The sequence below is a fragment of the Lichenostomus cassidix genome, chromosome 3 (assembly GCF_008360975.1).
Source record: "Lichenostomus cassidix isolate B80296 chromosome 3, HeHo_3.0, whole genome shotgun sequence".
NCBI lineage: Eukaryota > Metazoa > Chordata > Aves > Passeriformes > Meliphagidae > Lichenostomus > Lichenostomus cassidix.
The window spans coordinates 34,879,196-34,892,470 of record NC_139483.1 but is presented as its reverse complement, the minus strand read 5'-3'; the positions used below and the strand labels follow the sequence as shown (position 1 = coordinate 34,892,470).

Here is a 13,275-nt window from a genome sequence, read left to right as displayed (position 1 = left end):
TTTTTATAAGATCAAGCTCACTGAACAGCTGAGTCCAAAATTGTATTCAAGTATTTTCACTTTCATCACTGAGTAGGTGTTAACTGTCAAATGAAAAGCAGCTTTCAAACACCAAGAATGAAGCTTCACACAGGCAGCTTAGTGTGCACTTGCACCTAAACCAAAAAATGAAAAATTTCCCTACATTGTAACACAATCCATTGTATAAGAAATCATGCATAGTTGACTGTTTCACAAAACGTCTTAAATGAAAGCATGTAAGTTATTAAAAAATCTGAATAAGAAACTATCTCTACAGTTCAGCATAATAAGAAAATGCAAGCAAAATGTAACTTTTTCTAAGTTACTACGTGACTGGAGAAAACATTACTATGAATTTCAAAGCATCATGATCATTGTGAAAAGAATGATCTGCCAACATGTAGTTACATGTAGGAGATGTGTTTGTTAACGCTTGTAGAATGGAATCAGCCTCCAGCGTGGACATCATTTTCAGCATCAGCTCAGCCTGCTGCTCAAGTCCAACTTCTAGACGTGCATCTAAAGCTACAGAAGGTAACAAACAAGGTAAAACTGAGTTATATCAAGGACATACATAATTACAGAATCCCAGAATATTCTGAGTTGCCAGAGACCCACAAGGATCATGAAGTCCATCTCCTAAGAGAATAGCCCTTATGGGGATCAGACCCACAACCTTGGTGTTACCAGCACCATGTTCTGAACAACTGAGCTAATCTCACCTTTAATTTGTTCCTCTAACTTTCTATAACATTCTGATAGACCTGAAATATATAAAAAAATACTGGATTTCTGTGAAACACACCCATATTTCTTTTCTCAGTTACTTTACTATAACACATGACAATCTGCATATGTTCAAGTCATTTCTTCCTAAGGCAATAGCTCTCAAACAAGAACCAAAAAGTTGTTTTTTTCCCCAGTGTAGCAGAAGAAAAATCCATCACTCAGTTTAGTAGTGCTCCTACAAATGAAACAAGTGCGCCACTTCACTCCTTTGGGGTAGAGCCAACTAGAAAAGAGCTTCCAAAATTTCCTGAGAAAACAGGATAGATTTACAACTGCCTATAAGTGCATTCCAACATATTAAAAAGAAAGATTTTCTGCTATGATGAGCTTTTCTAAATGTAGGTTTCACATTATATTCAGTTACCACAGGAAAAAAAATGTGGCATATATAAAATGTAATTCTTTCCCCTTAAAACACATAGATATTGCTAAAACAATTTCTTGTGCTAAGGTGTCAAATACAGTATTACAGAAAAGAGATCATGAACAGAACTTAAATTCATTGCTTACCTTGAGAGACTGATATGCTGACAGTTTGTGATCCATTTTTCTCTGTAGTTACGGGTGGTTTTGCAACTGGAATTCCAACGCCTCCAATGTAAGGATTGTAATTGTAGGTGCCATATTCAGCACCCCAGTAATCGTACCAGGTGCTGCTTATAGGCTTAAAAAACAAACAAAAAACCAAGGAAAAACAATAAATAGCAAGTCTTTAGATTGCCAAAAGTTTCTAATGACTAATAAAAAAATTCATAAGTTACAGAAAATTAAAACCAGAAGATTGGATCCAATAGCTTTAGAAAATTTTGTTTCAATTCTCATTGCAGTATAAGCTACTGAATCCTCAGTGATTGTCAAAATCCAGCAATGTAGTTAGCTGCCTCAAAGATTCAAGAAGCCAGTTTGAAAATGTTATCATCACACATTTGTACCATATTGTAAATTTGGAAGTAGAGTATTACACAGGTATTTTGAGGAGTTATTTATCAAGACAGAATACTATACTACTAACTGTATTATTAAAGTACCTTGAAGCCTCAGTGAGGCTCAGGGACTATTTGTACTGGGGTCTGAAAAAGAAACAGTTGAATAATCCCTATTTTTGTCATCATTTAAGGCACTAAGAAAGGATATGGATCACAATGAAAAAAATAATGTAACACTGTATGAAGGCAATTTGCATATGCTGGTGTGTTTAATGGTGAGATCCAACACCAACTGTCATTTTACAGATATGGAAGCAAATATTAAGATGGATTAAAATTAAGAAGTGGCTTTATGGCTATTTTTTACAGGACATCAAAGCAGGTAATAAGATAATGAAGGTATCTTGGATGAAGTGGACTAAAGAGAACTGCCACATGACATGATGGCAGAACAAAGAAGGAGGGAAACATCAGTAACACAGAAATCCAGCAATAAGTGTAATTTTGGTAATAGACTGAAATTTAAAGAAAAAAATCTTTACTGATAAAAAATCTTTACTCATAAGTAGTTGGTGGAAGAACCAATGACGGAATACAGAAAAAAAATTAGTGCTTTCTGAGCAAGTGGCGAGACAGATAATTTAGGTTAATTCAAATGAGAGGTTAAGTCAGTAGTGAGAGGTATGGAAAAACTTCAAAAGTCATCCTCATGAACAGAGAAAAGAGACTCAATATTTCATTATGAACAGTGTGTTTCTTTAAAGCCTAAATATTTTTGGTTTTTCATACATATTGACAACATATATACTATTACATCTATCTGTAATTGTACTACATCTGGTATGTTTAGTCTTCATTTTAAGTATAAAAGTACTTTTAAAAAGTAATTTTCTTGCTCCCAACTGAAGCAAACTTTGAAGTTAGTTGCTTCTCTTTTTAGTCTGAAGCCAATCTGAGCACTAGCTACTGCTGCTACTGCCTTTTTTAAACACAATGCTAACAGCATAAACTCATCTTAAGATCAGTCACAGAAATGGTACTCTATTCTTAATAAAAAGGACAAGAGTAGATCTTATTTTTCTTTTACATTATGCTTTTGTTTTCTTTAACATGTGCTAAAGTGTGAGTAAACTCAGAACCTCTTGTTTGCACAAGTATCTTCATGCAAAAGCAAAACATTTTGCGGTCAACTGAGATGTGACTATTTATATTCTTTCCTGTCATTCCACATTAAACATTATAAAAAACTAGAAGAAGGTCTAAGACATCAAATAGAACTACTGAAGAAGCATAAGAGAGAAAGGATTTTACTATCTCACATGTAAAGGTTATCCTGAAAACCTAGGTGTGACATACCTTGAAGACTTTGGCTGCAAGGGGATCTTTTTCCAAATCAATATCCAAAGGATCAATATCAACTTCCATTAGGTCTTGTAGTAATTCAAGATCAATGTCCTTATCTTTTTCCAATGATGACAATGGTGGAGCACCTTGAATCATTAAAAGAGTATTAACACTACCAAGTAAAAATTATAAAACAAGGGTGTATAATACACTTAACAGATAATTTTAACGTTTTTGATGTTACAACTTCATGAAACAAGTTAAAATATGCAGTCAAGTTGCCTTTTCAAAAGCAATAGGAAAAATAACAATTTTTTACTTGTCAGAGGTAAAACTAACTTGAAGAACTACTCATAATCTGCCTACATTATCAGAAACTATTTATCCTATCACCAAAAAGTCTTTTACTGATACCTTGAAAGATGAGTAAAAGGTTTTTTTACTCTTTTCAATAAATACACATACACAAAATTATGAAATAATTTACCTGTGATGTCATGTGTCAAAGGCTCATCTATGGTTTCCACTAACTGAACTGTGGACTGCTGGAGAGAGTCGTCAGAATCTCCAGCCGAAGCTCCAGCATCTTCACCCAAAGCACTTTCCTCCATAGCTTCAGCTGCTATAGGTGCCAACAACTCTCCTAGGTATTACATTAAGCAGACAACTTCATTTCAAGCTTAATTCCTGTTACAAATGAACATTTCAGTGTCTACGCCAACTGTAATTTTTTTCATCTAATTCTAAATTCTGTGGGGGCTATTTCTGCAAGGATAGTTGAAGAGTTTTCAAATAATCAGTCATATAAATACGAACTTTTCAATGCACAGGTCACCGTAATTGCAATTTTAAATCCCATTTTTACACACTAACCTAAATGTTATGATTTTTTGGGTTCTTTTTTACAACTTGGATTGTGTCAGCAGATTCTAACATAGTGATAAAAAACTTCCCTAAAATATTAATGGAAGAAAGATTCAAGTACAAGAACTCTTCTGAAGAATATGAATTTAAAACAAACCTGCTAGGATATCCTGTAACATACAAGTCAGAGAATACTGAGCCCATGCTCCTCCCCAAGAGATGTCTCCTCTGTTAAAGTCAGTTCCAACAAGAAGCAGCAATAATCGTTCTAATTGAGTCTCATTTACAATCTCACATAAATGAATTGTTGGCCTTGTAGCATTTGCAATTCTAGCAAGAACCTATTAAAAAAAAAAAAAAAGGAATATATGCCTATTCATATTTAACCCTATGAAAGTATGTAATACCTTTAATTGCTATGATTATTAGATTTTGCTTACAAGTAAATCAGGTATTTTTATCAGCTCACACTTTAGAATTTTATGAGTGTAATTATACAATATTTTTTTAGTTAATCTTTCCATGTAGTTTTGAAACCATTATATTGTAAGTTATACAAAAGTGACAGATCAGAAAAACTACCTTATCAGAAATTACTACAAATTTTAGCGCTGCAGCTCATTTTTACCATCAAACAAGCAAAAAAGCAGCAATAGAAAGCTCATTTCATGCAGTCACTACTGCAGCTACATAGTGATGATCCACATTCTATTTACCTTACAAATAAAAAGAAGTAAATCTGCATGACAAGTAAAGTCCATGGACAAGAGAAAGAGTGCCAGCTTTTGCACTACAGAAATACAACGTTCATGTGCCAATGTAAAGGGAAGTGGTTCAATTTCTGGAGTTTCCTTTGCTGTTGACACTTCTGTATCTAAAGAAGAACGAGGCCATTCTGCAGTTCGACGCAAGCGTATTAAGTCCTTGAAGTGCTGCAAAAATTAAATTTGAAACAGTTACAGTTTAAAACTAACTTCTAAATCTTTTTCCAATGAATCAGTGTGGCAGCAATAACAGAAACTGTGAAACTTCTTAAAAAAATAAAAGGAAGTCTAAAAATATATGAGAATCTGGAATGGAATTAAGGCTTTATTGGCAGAAATTGTTTTGGCAGCATGTTATCTCAGATGACAAACACATAATCACATTCAGTTCTGCAGAAGTGCCAATTAAACCTTATGTATGCCATAAAACATACTGAAAATACGTATTTTCAGCTTCTTTCATATTTTCACACCTGTACACAAAGCTACAGTTACCATAAAGCAAACTGCATCTAAAAATAGCCAAAAGGGAAATTTACTCTTACAAGAACACTGACTTTTCAGTTCTTCACATTAGATAAATCATCAATAATTTCTAAAATTTCCTAATACTTCCATGATACAAAGTAGGCATTAGTCACAATAAACTGAACTAATTTGATAGTTCAGTTGATCTGAACTAAATGGCTCTAAATGACAACCTTTTTGACAGAGGGCCTACATGCAACGGAGAAAAGAAGGTGCTTTTATTAATCTACCAAGGGCATTTACTTATCAGCTTAGCTCATTGTATCAGCTACACTAGCAGTCAGATAATTCAAATGCCTCTTATAATCTCCCTTAAGTAGGAGCTACTGAAGTAGACCAAGAAAGAGCTATTTACTAACACAAAGGTTTCACTGTCTCCTGAAGTAGCACATGTTTTAAGTCACTCACAGCTTGTCTTAACTGAAAGGGATTAGTAGGTGAAATAGCAAAACCCACACAAAATGCAACTATCAAGTGGTACAGTAACACCAAACTAGAAATCAGGAAACTGCAAGAGGAAAGCTCTTTAGTTCAACATGGTTTTTTATGCAACTTGGCTACTATAAAGTGAAACTTTAAGCAGCTGGACAGCACAGTTCAGCCAATAACTCATTTAAAGATGTCTCAAGGGGAGTGCCAGTGGAGCAGCTCCCATGGTATAACCTGCTGGAATAAAGCAGAAGATAGTGCAGGAAAGAACAGATCATGACAAGCACAGTTAGTGAAAACTTAGGGCTTTATTTTTATGCTAGTGGTGATTTTTTCCATAATTACTGGAAGTTTTAAGATTTCCCTTTAGATTGCCTGTAAGGTCCAACGCTATATAATCTCCTTCCACAGACCTATTTTCAGTCATCCTAACAGGCACGAGTACTTCTTGAACTAGGGAGTAAGTATTTCAAGTGATACCTAGGTTTGGTAGCTAGAAAGATTTACACATTTTTTGTGACCCCTGCAAAGTCCATGTTGTCATCTCCTGAAATCACTAAATGTCAGCACCTCCTCTCATAACCAAAATAATTCTTTAACTACTACATCCACTCTCAGTATCTGAGGCTAATTGCAAGATGCCCCAACTGAAGTGGTAGGTACTTTCAGGAAGCTAAGGAGCTTACGAGAAACTTCAAAAATAACTCTCAAAAGTCATATTTATTAGTTTGGGGAGACAGACATTGGTATGATTATTTTTTCATTACTCAACCAGGAAAGCATCTAGAAGAGCATCATGCATAAAAGCTAGCCATATAAAGTACTATTTTATCTTTCTATTGCTGTATGTTATCCAAGTTTAATGACATGACTGGCATTCCTAAAGCTACAAGTTTATTAGTAATTTTGGCCATGATTACCTAACAAAACCCTGTAGAAGGATAAACTATTTTTCAGAGAGCAATAAATTTCCAGAAAGCTGCTTTATCAGTACTAGAATATACTTGATAGCAGCCACAATGAAACAACTTTTTATAAAAGGTCAAAGTAGCACAAAAATGACTTTGCAGGAACAGGTCTTTTCACACAAAGGACAGGAAGTCAGTTACAGTTTCAGAGCATCATACCTTTGAAGTAGCCTGCTTTAGTTTTGCCTGTTCTACTAAAAGTTTGTATGATGATCCTTTGTTGCTTTGTATTTTCTCTTTTTCCATCTGTTCCACCAAAGCCTTCTGTTTTGCTTTTAATAAGTTAAGTTGCTAAAAGAAAATGTTAATAGGAATAAATGAAAATTTAAGCAATAAGAGGTTAAAAGGATCAGTATGTTCATATGACAGCAATCTTGAATTCAAATTGTAACTTAAGCTTTTCAAATACTTTTAAATCACAACTTAGGTGCTTGCACTCAGGTGCACTCAGATTTATCTAGGAAGTACGTTATATTTCTTGTCCAACAGAGTACAACAGTACATTCCAACATATGTTTTTCCAGCAGATCCCTTGCCCCATGGTTTTAGATGAATGTCAAAGAAGTTAGGCAGCCTTTAGCTACAGAACCAGACCTATGCAAAAGCAAGGCTGAATGAGTCTCAAGGCCAAAGCTGTTGTTTCAAGAAATGAGATATCCTATAAATGAGACATACTTCTGTGCAAATAGCCACTACCACGCTGGAAGTCACCTGTTTATGATGCACGAGCTGTTTCCTGATCTTTCGGGAATACAGTCTATCGAGGCTACTGTTGCCTTTAGTAGATCTGCTCAGACTCTGAGTGTGAAGACTATTATTTATAAAACTCCACTGGTTTCCTATTGGAAATAAAAAAGAAATATTAATCCATCTTATTAAACCCCATTTAACTCCAGAAAAAAACATCTCTGTTTCAATGGTTAGCATCTCTAAACACTAAGCACTGAAGAAACAAGCAAAATCTAACTCTTATTATTCAACTATTCAACTATCCCCACTCATAGTAATACTTCTGTGGGATTTTAAAATGCAGTGGTACCATCTATTTTCATTATTTTTAGAATATATAAGCAGGCAAGCAAGACTGTCCTAAGTAAAAACAGATGAACAGCTTCAGAACATAAAAGCTTTATTTTCATTTTTAGAAAAGATACTACAAGAAAACCATAAATAATCAAAATAGTAATATTACTACTACTACCACTAACGTATGGTACATACTAATATTATTATTAGTACTACTATTATGAAATAAGTGAAAACCTGGCAAAAACCACATGTAAAAATGGTAGATACAAATATCAAAACAGTTATGAAGTCACACTGTTGGCCCTTTCTCACAATACAAAGTGTCTCAACATGGTGAACTCTCAGTTGTTAAGTCCTGCAGTCACAGGGTAATATACAGACATTTTACAAACTAAAATCAACCCTGCATTTTTCACTTGAAAAAATGAAAATGATCATATTTATAAGGAGAAGGGGATGTAAATAAGCAGGCAAGATTGCAAATAAAAATACCACAACATACATTTTTAAAATCTCTTTAAGTGAAAACACATTTTAGGTATTTGAACAGCTCCCAGAGCAATGCTCATAGAATCAAGTTTTGATAATGAATGCGATATACCTGTCAAAAATCGTTCCCTCTCTTTTCCATTCAGAGGTTTCTTGGCTGTGGCTGCTTCATCTTCAACAGTAGCTACATAATCCAGTAGTCTGGACACCAGCATTACAACCCAACTGATCATGGGAATATCTAAAACTCCTTCAAAATAAACAGATTTGAGTGCCTTAATAAAGTTCTGAAGACATAAAAACCATCATACAAATTTCACTAGGCCTCAAAGACTCCACTCCCCTCTTTTTGTTCTTTAAAAAGAGGGTAAGAGTCTGACCACTCGGAAATTAGGGAATAGGTTAAGTATAGAATTTAGGTGCAAAAGAAAATGTCATAGTTCCCTTAGTCTGATGAAGTCAGAAGTCAAAAGCTTCACTCAACTGTTCAAGCTAAAAATTAAGAAGCCCTTTTAAAAAAAAAGTAAAAAAATTTATGTCTACATTTCCTAAATACCACATGTATAGTGACAACTGTTTGCATTAAAGCATATGAAGTGGATGTCTCAAATTCCACAGTGTTAAATTCTTCCATTGAACAGGGCTTCAGTGAGACAGTTATAACTGTGCATACAAATACCTCCATTTTTGCTCCTTTATTAGCGTATTTTCACATAGCCATTTGAATAAATGGTAGGAGAGCCAAGAATGATTTCAGACTAGTTGAAGTACGCTGGTGGCACTAATGACTGGCTATTGCCTATGTCAGTCTCACACTTTAAATGTCATATTTTTGTACAGGCAGAAAGGAAAAGAACATATCTTGCACATCATGCAAGAAAAACCTTTGTGCCCATGGACAAATCTAAATGAACAGCTCCAAACTGAACTCCTGACTGCTCAACAACGACCAGAAACCTACAAATAATGACCACTTAATTACAGTCATTATGCAAATAGCATACTTCTACACAATCTCCATACAGGAAAGACATCAGCACTAGAGGTTACACACACATTTTCATATCTGTGCACTGTGTGAGCCACATCTAACCACACAGTGCTTTTCAGGCACTGACCTCAAAAAATGCTGTAATTAACTCAAACTATTACTAAATACTGATCAAACAAGAAAACTAAGGCACAGAAACTATCTGTCCAAAATCATACGTAGGTGCTGGCTTCCAAGCAATAGGATGCAGCCTGACTTGGTAACTCCAGTTTCTTGACTACACTCTGACAGAAAATCCCAAGCAGGCAGAGGAAGCACCCAAAGAGTGTTCCACAGCAGGACCTGGACAGGAACCACAGACTAAATTCCAAGAACAGAAATGAGTAGAGCTGGTGACCACTACACACCTTTTTGGATGGCAGAATAAAAAGAAAGGAGCCTGCTGCAGAGGGAATTATGTACCTTTTCATATTTCTGTCAAAACAAGAGCATTTCTTTACCTTTTATCTCTTAAAAAAAAACTAAATCAAAATTATAGGCTTCTCTCCCTCCCTCCCTCCAAATGTCTTTTGCTTATTCCTTTCTTTCTTCTTTCAGCCTCAAAGTTTACAACTTCTCTCCACCCATAACACTCACCTCTTGCTCTGATTTTCCTTGGTTTTCTGACTTTTCTCCCAGGAAGTTTTCACCCCTTTGACCCTTAGTTATGTGTGATAGTTCTCAAATAGGAATTTCTTCTGCCATACCTGATGCTTCCACCACACATAATATTGCCCTAATACTCACCTGTACTGTCCAGGAGGAAGACAGCTGGAAGACCAGCAAATAAAGCTCTGAAGTATCAGTTACTTCTGCTTCCTAAAGTCCTCCATGAGGACAACTAGTAAGGCAAGAGCTATGAAAGGAATTGGAAGCTGTGGGGAGAGTGCAAACAGAGGTAGAGGAGATGTAAGCTTGGGTTTGCCTCCAACTAGTTAGAGACTATAGCAGGATATGGCTCCGATAGAGAAAGTACATGGTAGATCAGTGGGAAGCAATAGGTCAGCTTCTGACACAAGCTGTAGATCTGTTAACATCAGGAGACAAGGGAAAACTAAGGACAGAGTCTCAGCTGGCACTTCACAAGGCCAAGAATTTTAAACAATGTATCTTCTACAATGCTTCGCTACATAACAAATTAAGTAGCCTAGAGTGCGATGTTTTCAAAAGTAAAAATTTGCCTCAGCCTTAGGGTAGTTAAAAAAACACTCAGAGTTTGCAGAATATGTTTTCAGTTAATTTTTAGGGTCAAAAAATGTAAATTCTTTGTGATTACAAAAAACCCCACAAGAACAAAAAAACAAACTCCATGTAGTTCGCAGAAACCTTGCAGATACACCTAACTAACTTGTCTCCGTATCTGTGTTTCACCTCAAAAGCTTGAAACTTAGAAAGGATCTCATGAGCAAAAAGGTGCATTTCTTTCCAAAACATTAAATTCCAAAGTCATTCACTAGAGCTGTCTATACACTGAATGTTCCTCCCACTCTGACAAAGCTTCCTAGCTGAATTAAAAGCAATCAAATAGATTTAGCTCCAGTTTTAATGGGGTGGGGGGAGGAATCTCTTTTAGCACCTAAAGAACAAGAAGATTGATCACATTTTAAAAGACACCTGTATTTTGGAAATATATTAAACAAGCAACTTCTTTTAACACATCAAAAATTGTGAGTTAGTCTCTCAATTTTCTAGTTTATAATGAGTATGAAAATAATTTCCCAAATTAAAGGGCTACCTTCAGTTCTTCTGTGCACAGGTAAATGAGGTTGCAGTGGTGACAGCAGGTTATCCAGGAGATTAAGTAAACTTTCTAAAACACCACTGTTGCTAAGCGATCTTTGGCCAATGCAAGAAAGCAACATGAAGACCCTAAAAATAAAATTTACATATTTAAGATTTTATCTCCTTTTCAGATTCAGTAATATCCTGAAACATGCCTTATATAACAATATTGTCCTAGGCTTTCATCTGAGACACAGACAGGTTGCTACAGAAAGCAGTACTGTGGCCCAGCAAGTAGACTGGATTTCACATTCTGTTGCTGTTAAGGTTAATGCAGCATTTTAGGGTGAACATCTTCACTTTTACCCTCAAGAGGTCAGCAGAGTCTTCCACATCTGAAACAAGATCTCATCCATTTTATTTCCTATTACATACTACTGAATAGCAGGGAAAGAGAAATAAATCCATATATTCTTATATTATTGAATAATTAATTTTTAAAACATATGAAAATATAAACATTTCTGTTAGAAGAAGGCAGAAAGTCACGGAACAGAAGATATGTTTGATTAAAAAAAAATGCTAACATTTAGTATATGAAAGGCCTCAATAAATTATCTGAAATAATCAATACATCTAACATTCAGTGCTCAACTCGACACGCTCTTGCTCTTATCTCAGTGCAATCTTTTGTATTAAATGCTAAGAGTGTACCTTCCAGTCTCAATCCCACTTTCAAATGCCAGAGAAGAGCAGCTCTAGGATGTGGGTACATTTAAGCCTGATAAAGGAGAAGGCCATTTTTGACACTGGGGTACAATCCTGCTAGGTATGTGAAGATCTCCAAGTAAGAAAAAATAGCAAATTTTTGTGGTGTAAGAACCAAATAGGCACAATAAATAACTACAATTGGACATTAATCATCTGCAGTACTTTTTTGGGTCTATTCCTTAAATCATCAAAAACCAGGGATAAGTATCCTTCAGTCCCATTTCGTCAATTCCAATGATAAATTATAACAATGGAATTACTTCACTGATCCACAGATAATATATCAATATAGATTTATGCCTTACCTGTCTTGTGGAAATATGAGAAGTTGTTCTGAATTGTATAATTCCTGCAGTACATTTGAGAGAAACTGACCCCACCACCTTTCACCTCCACAGAGCTGAACAAGCAGAAGGCCAGTATGCAATCGGATCTTGGGGGTTCCACTGATACACAGGTGTTTAAATAACTCTTCACAAGCTTGAGCATGAAAAGTACTCTGCAGAACTACAGGAACCGAGTGTCCTTTTAAGAAAAGAGAACACCTCTGTTTAAAGAGTCAATGACTTAAAAACATAGGAAAAAGTTTGCAGTAAGTTTTTAAAACTATTACTATTAGACTAATTGGCACAAGAGTAAAGGAGGAGGGAACATATGTGGAGATGGTAATGTGCTGGTAACTCAAAGGCCAGGCTATTTGGTCAGAACCAAATTGATACCATGTCAGTGCAAATACCCGCCCCAGAGTCTACACAAAGCAAAAACCAAACCATTATCATGCTTTAGAACAAACTGGCACAGAAAAATCACAAGACAGACAAACTATCAACAGAAAAATGTTCTGCCTGGTTAGGGAAAAAAAACCAAACCAAACAAACCAAATCTTCCCCTCCCCCAAAAAATACAACCCACCACTCCTACTCAGATTTTTCAATTTCAATTCTCCAAGACTTCTTTCAATGGCAAGCTTAGGAAATAAAAATCTTTACTGGATATTAAAAAATCATGAACTAAGTAGAAATACTGGGTTTATGAGTTCACTACCACCACCACCACTCTCGAGGCAATTCCTGCTTCCTCTGCCCACTTCTAACTAATCCATTCCCAGCACTGCACAGGCTCCAGTACTCGCAGATCCTTCCACACAGTGATTCTCCCTATGAAAGCAACATGACTATTCTGCCTGGGCAGTTCTTTGTTACTTCAGCAAACTGAATCAGCCCACAGAGGGATCAGATGACTATCTGAACAAATAAATATGCAGCCAGGACTACAGAAAAGTAAGAAGGACCTTGACACCTTCTCCCATCCTTTTCAGGAAGTGGTTAGGCCAGCTTAGCGCCACTGGAAAAACTTCACAATGTATGTTATTGGCTACAAAAATCACACTAGATGTGGCTTGGAGCAGCCTGGACTAGGTGTTCCCCTCCATGGCAGGGTGCTGGAACTAGATATTTAAGATCCCTTCAGACTCAAACACCATTCTACATTTCTATGATTCTATATCTAAACACAGTTTAAAGGCCTTATAGTAGGAAAGTGCAGGTCAAGAAATAGAAATACTCAGCAATAGTTTCTACTAGCATGGCAAAAATGCAAAA

The 13,275-nt window shown here is 35.7% G+C and overlaps 1 protein-coding gene across 5 annotated transcripts in view; it reads right to left on the bottom strand.

Annotated features, from left to right (window-relative positions):
• Positions 1 to 13,275, bottom strand: part of BIRC6 (baculoviral IAP repeat containing 6) — a 173,270-nt gene that overhangs the window by 98,563 nt on the left and 61,432 nt on the right. For 4 of the 5 annotated variants that reach the window (XM_085055258.1, XM_085055260.1, XM_085055259.1 and 1 more), the window contains exons 30-40: positions 11,980 to 12,199; positions 10,917 to 11,050; positions 8,264 to 8,401; positions 7,345 to 7,472; positions 6,793 to 6,924; positions 4,661 to 4,876; positions 4,102 to 4,285; positions 3,568 to 3,723; positions 3,093 to 3,226; positions 1,321 to 1,474; positions 430 to 546 (exon numbers count right to left, since the gene is read on the bottom strand). In XM_085055258.1, the coding sequence (XP_084911384.1) occupies positions 430 to 546; positions 1,321 to 1,474; positions 3,093 to 3,226; positions 3,568 to 3,723; positions 4,102 to 4,285; positions 4,661 to 4,876; positions 6,793 to 6,924; positions 7,345 to 7,472; positions 8,264 to 8,401; positions 10,917 to 11,050; positions 11,980 to 12,199 (1,713 nt within the window). The remainder of the gene's footprint in view (positions 1 to 429; positions 547 to 1,320; positions 1,475 to 3,092; positions 3,227 to 3,567; positions 3,724 to 4,101; positions 4,286 to 4,660; positions 4,877 to 6,792; positions 6,925 to 7,344; positions 7,473 to 8,263; positions 8,402 to 10,916; positions 11,051 to 11,979; positions 12,200 to 13,275) is intronic. The other variant, XM_085055262.1, reaches the window with a different exon arrangement.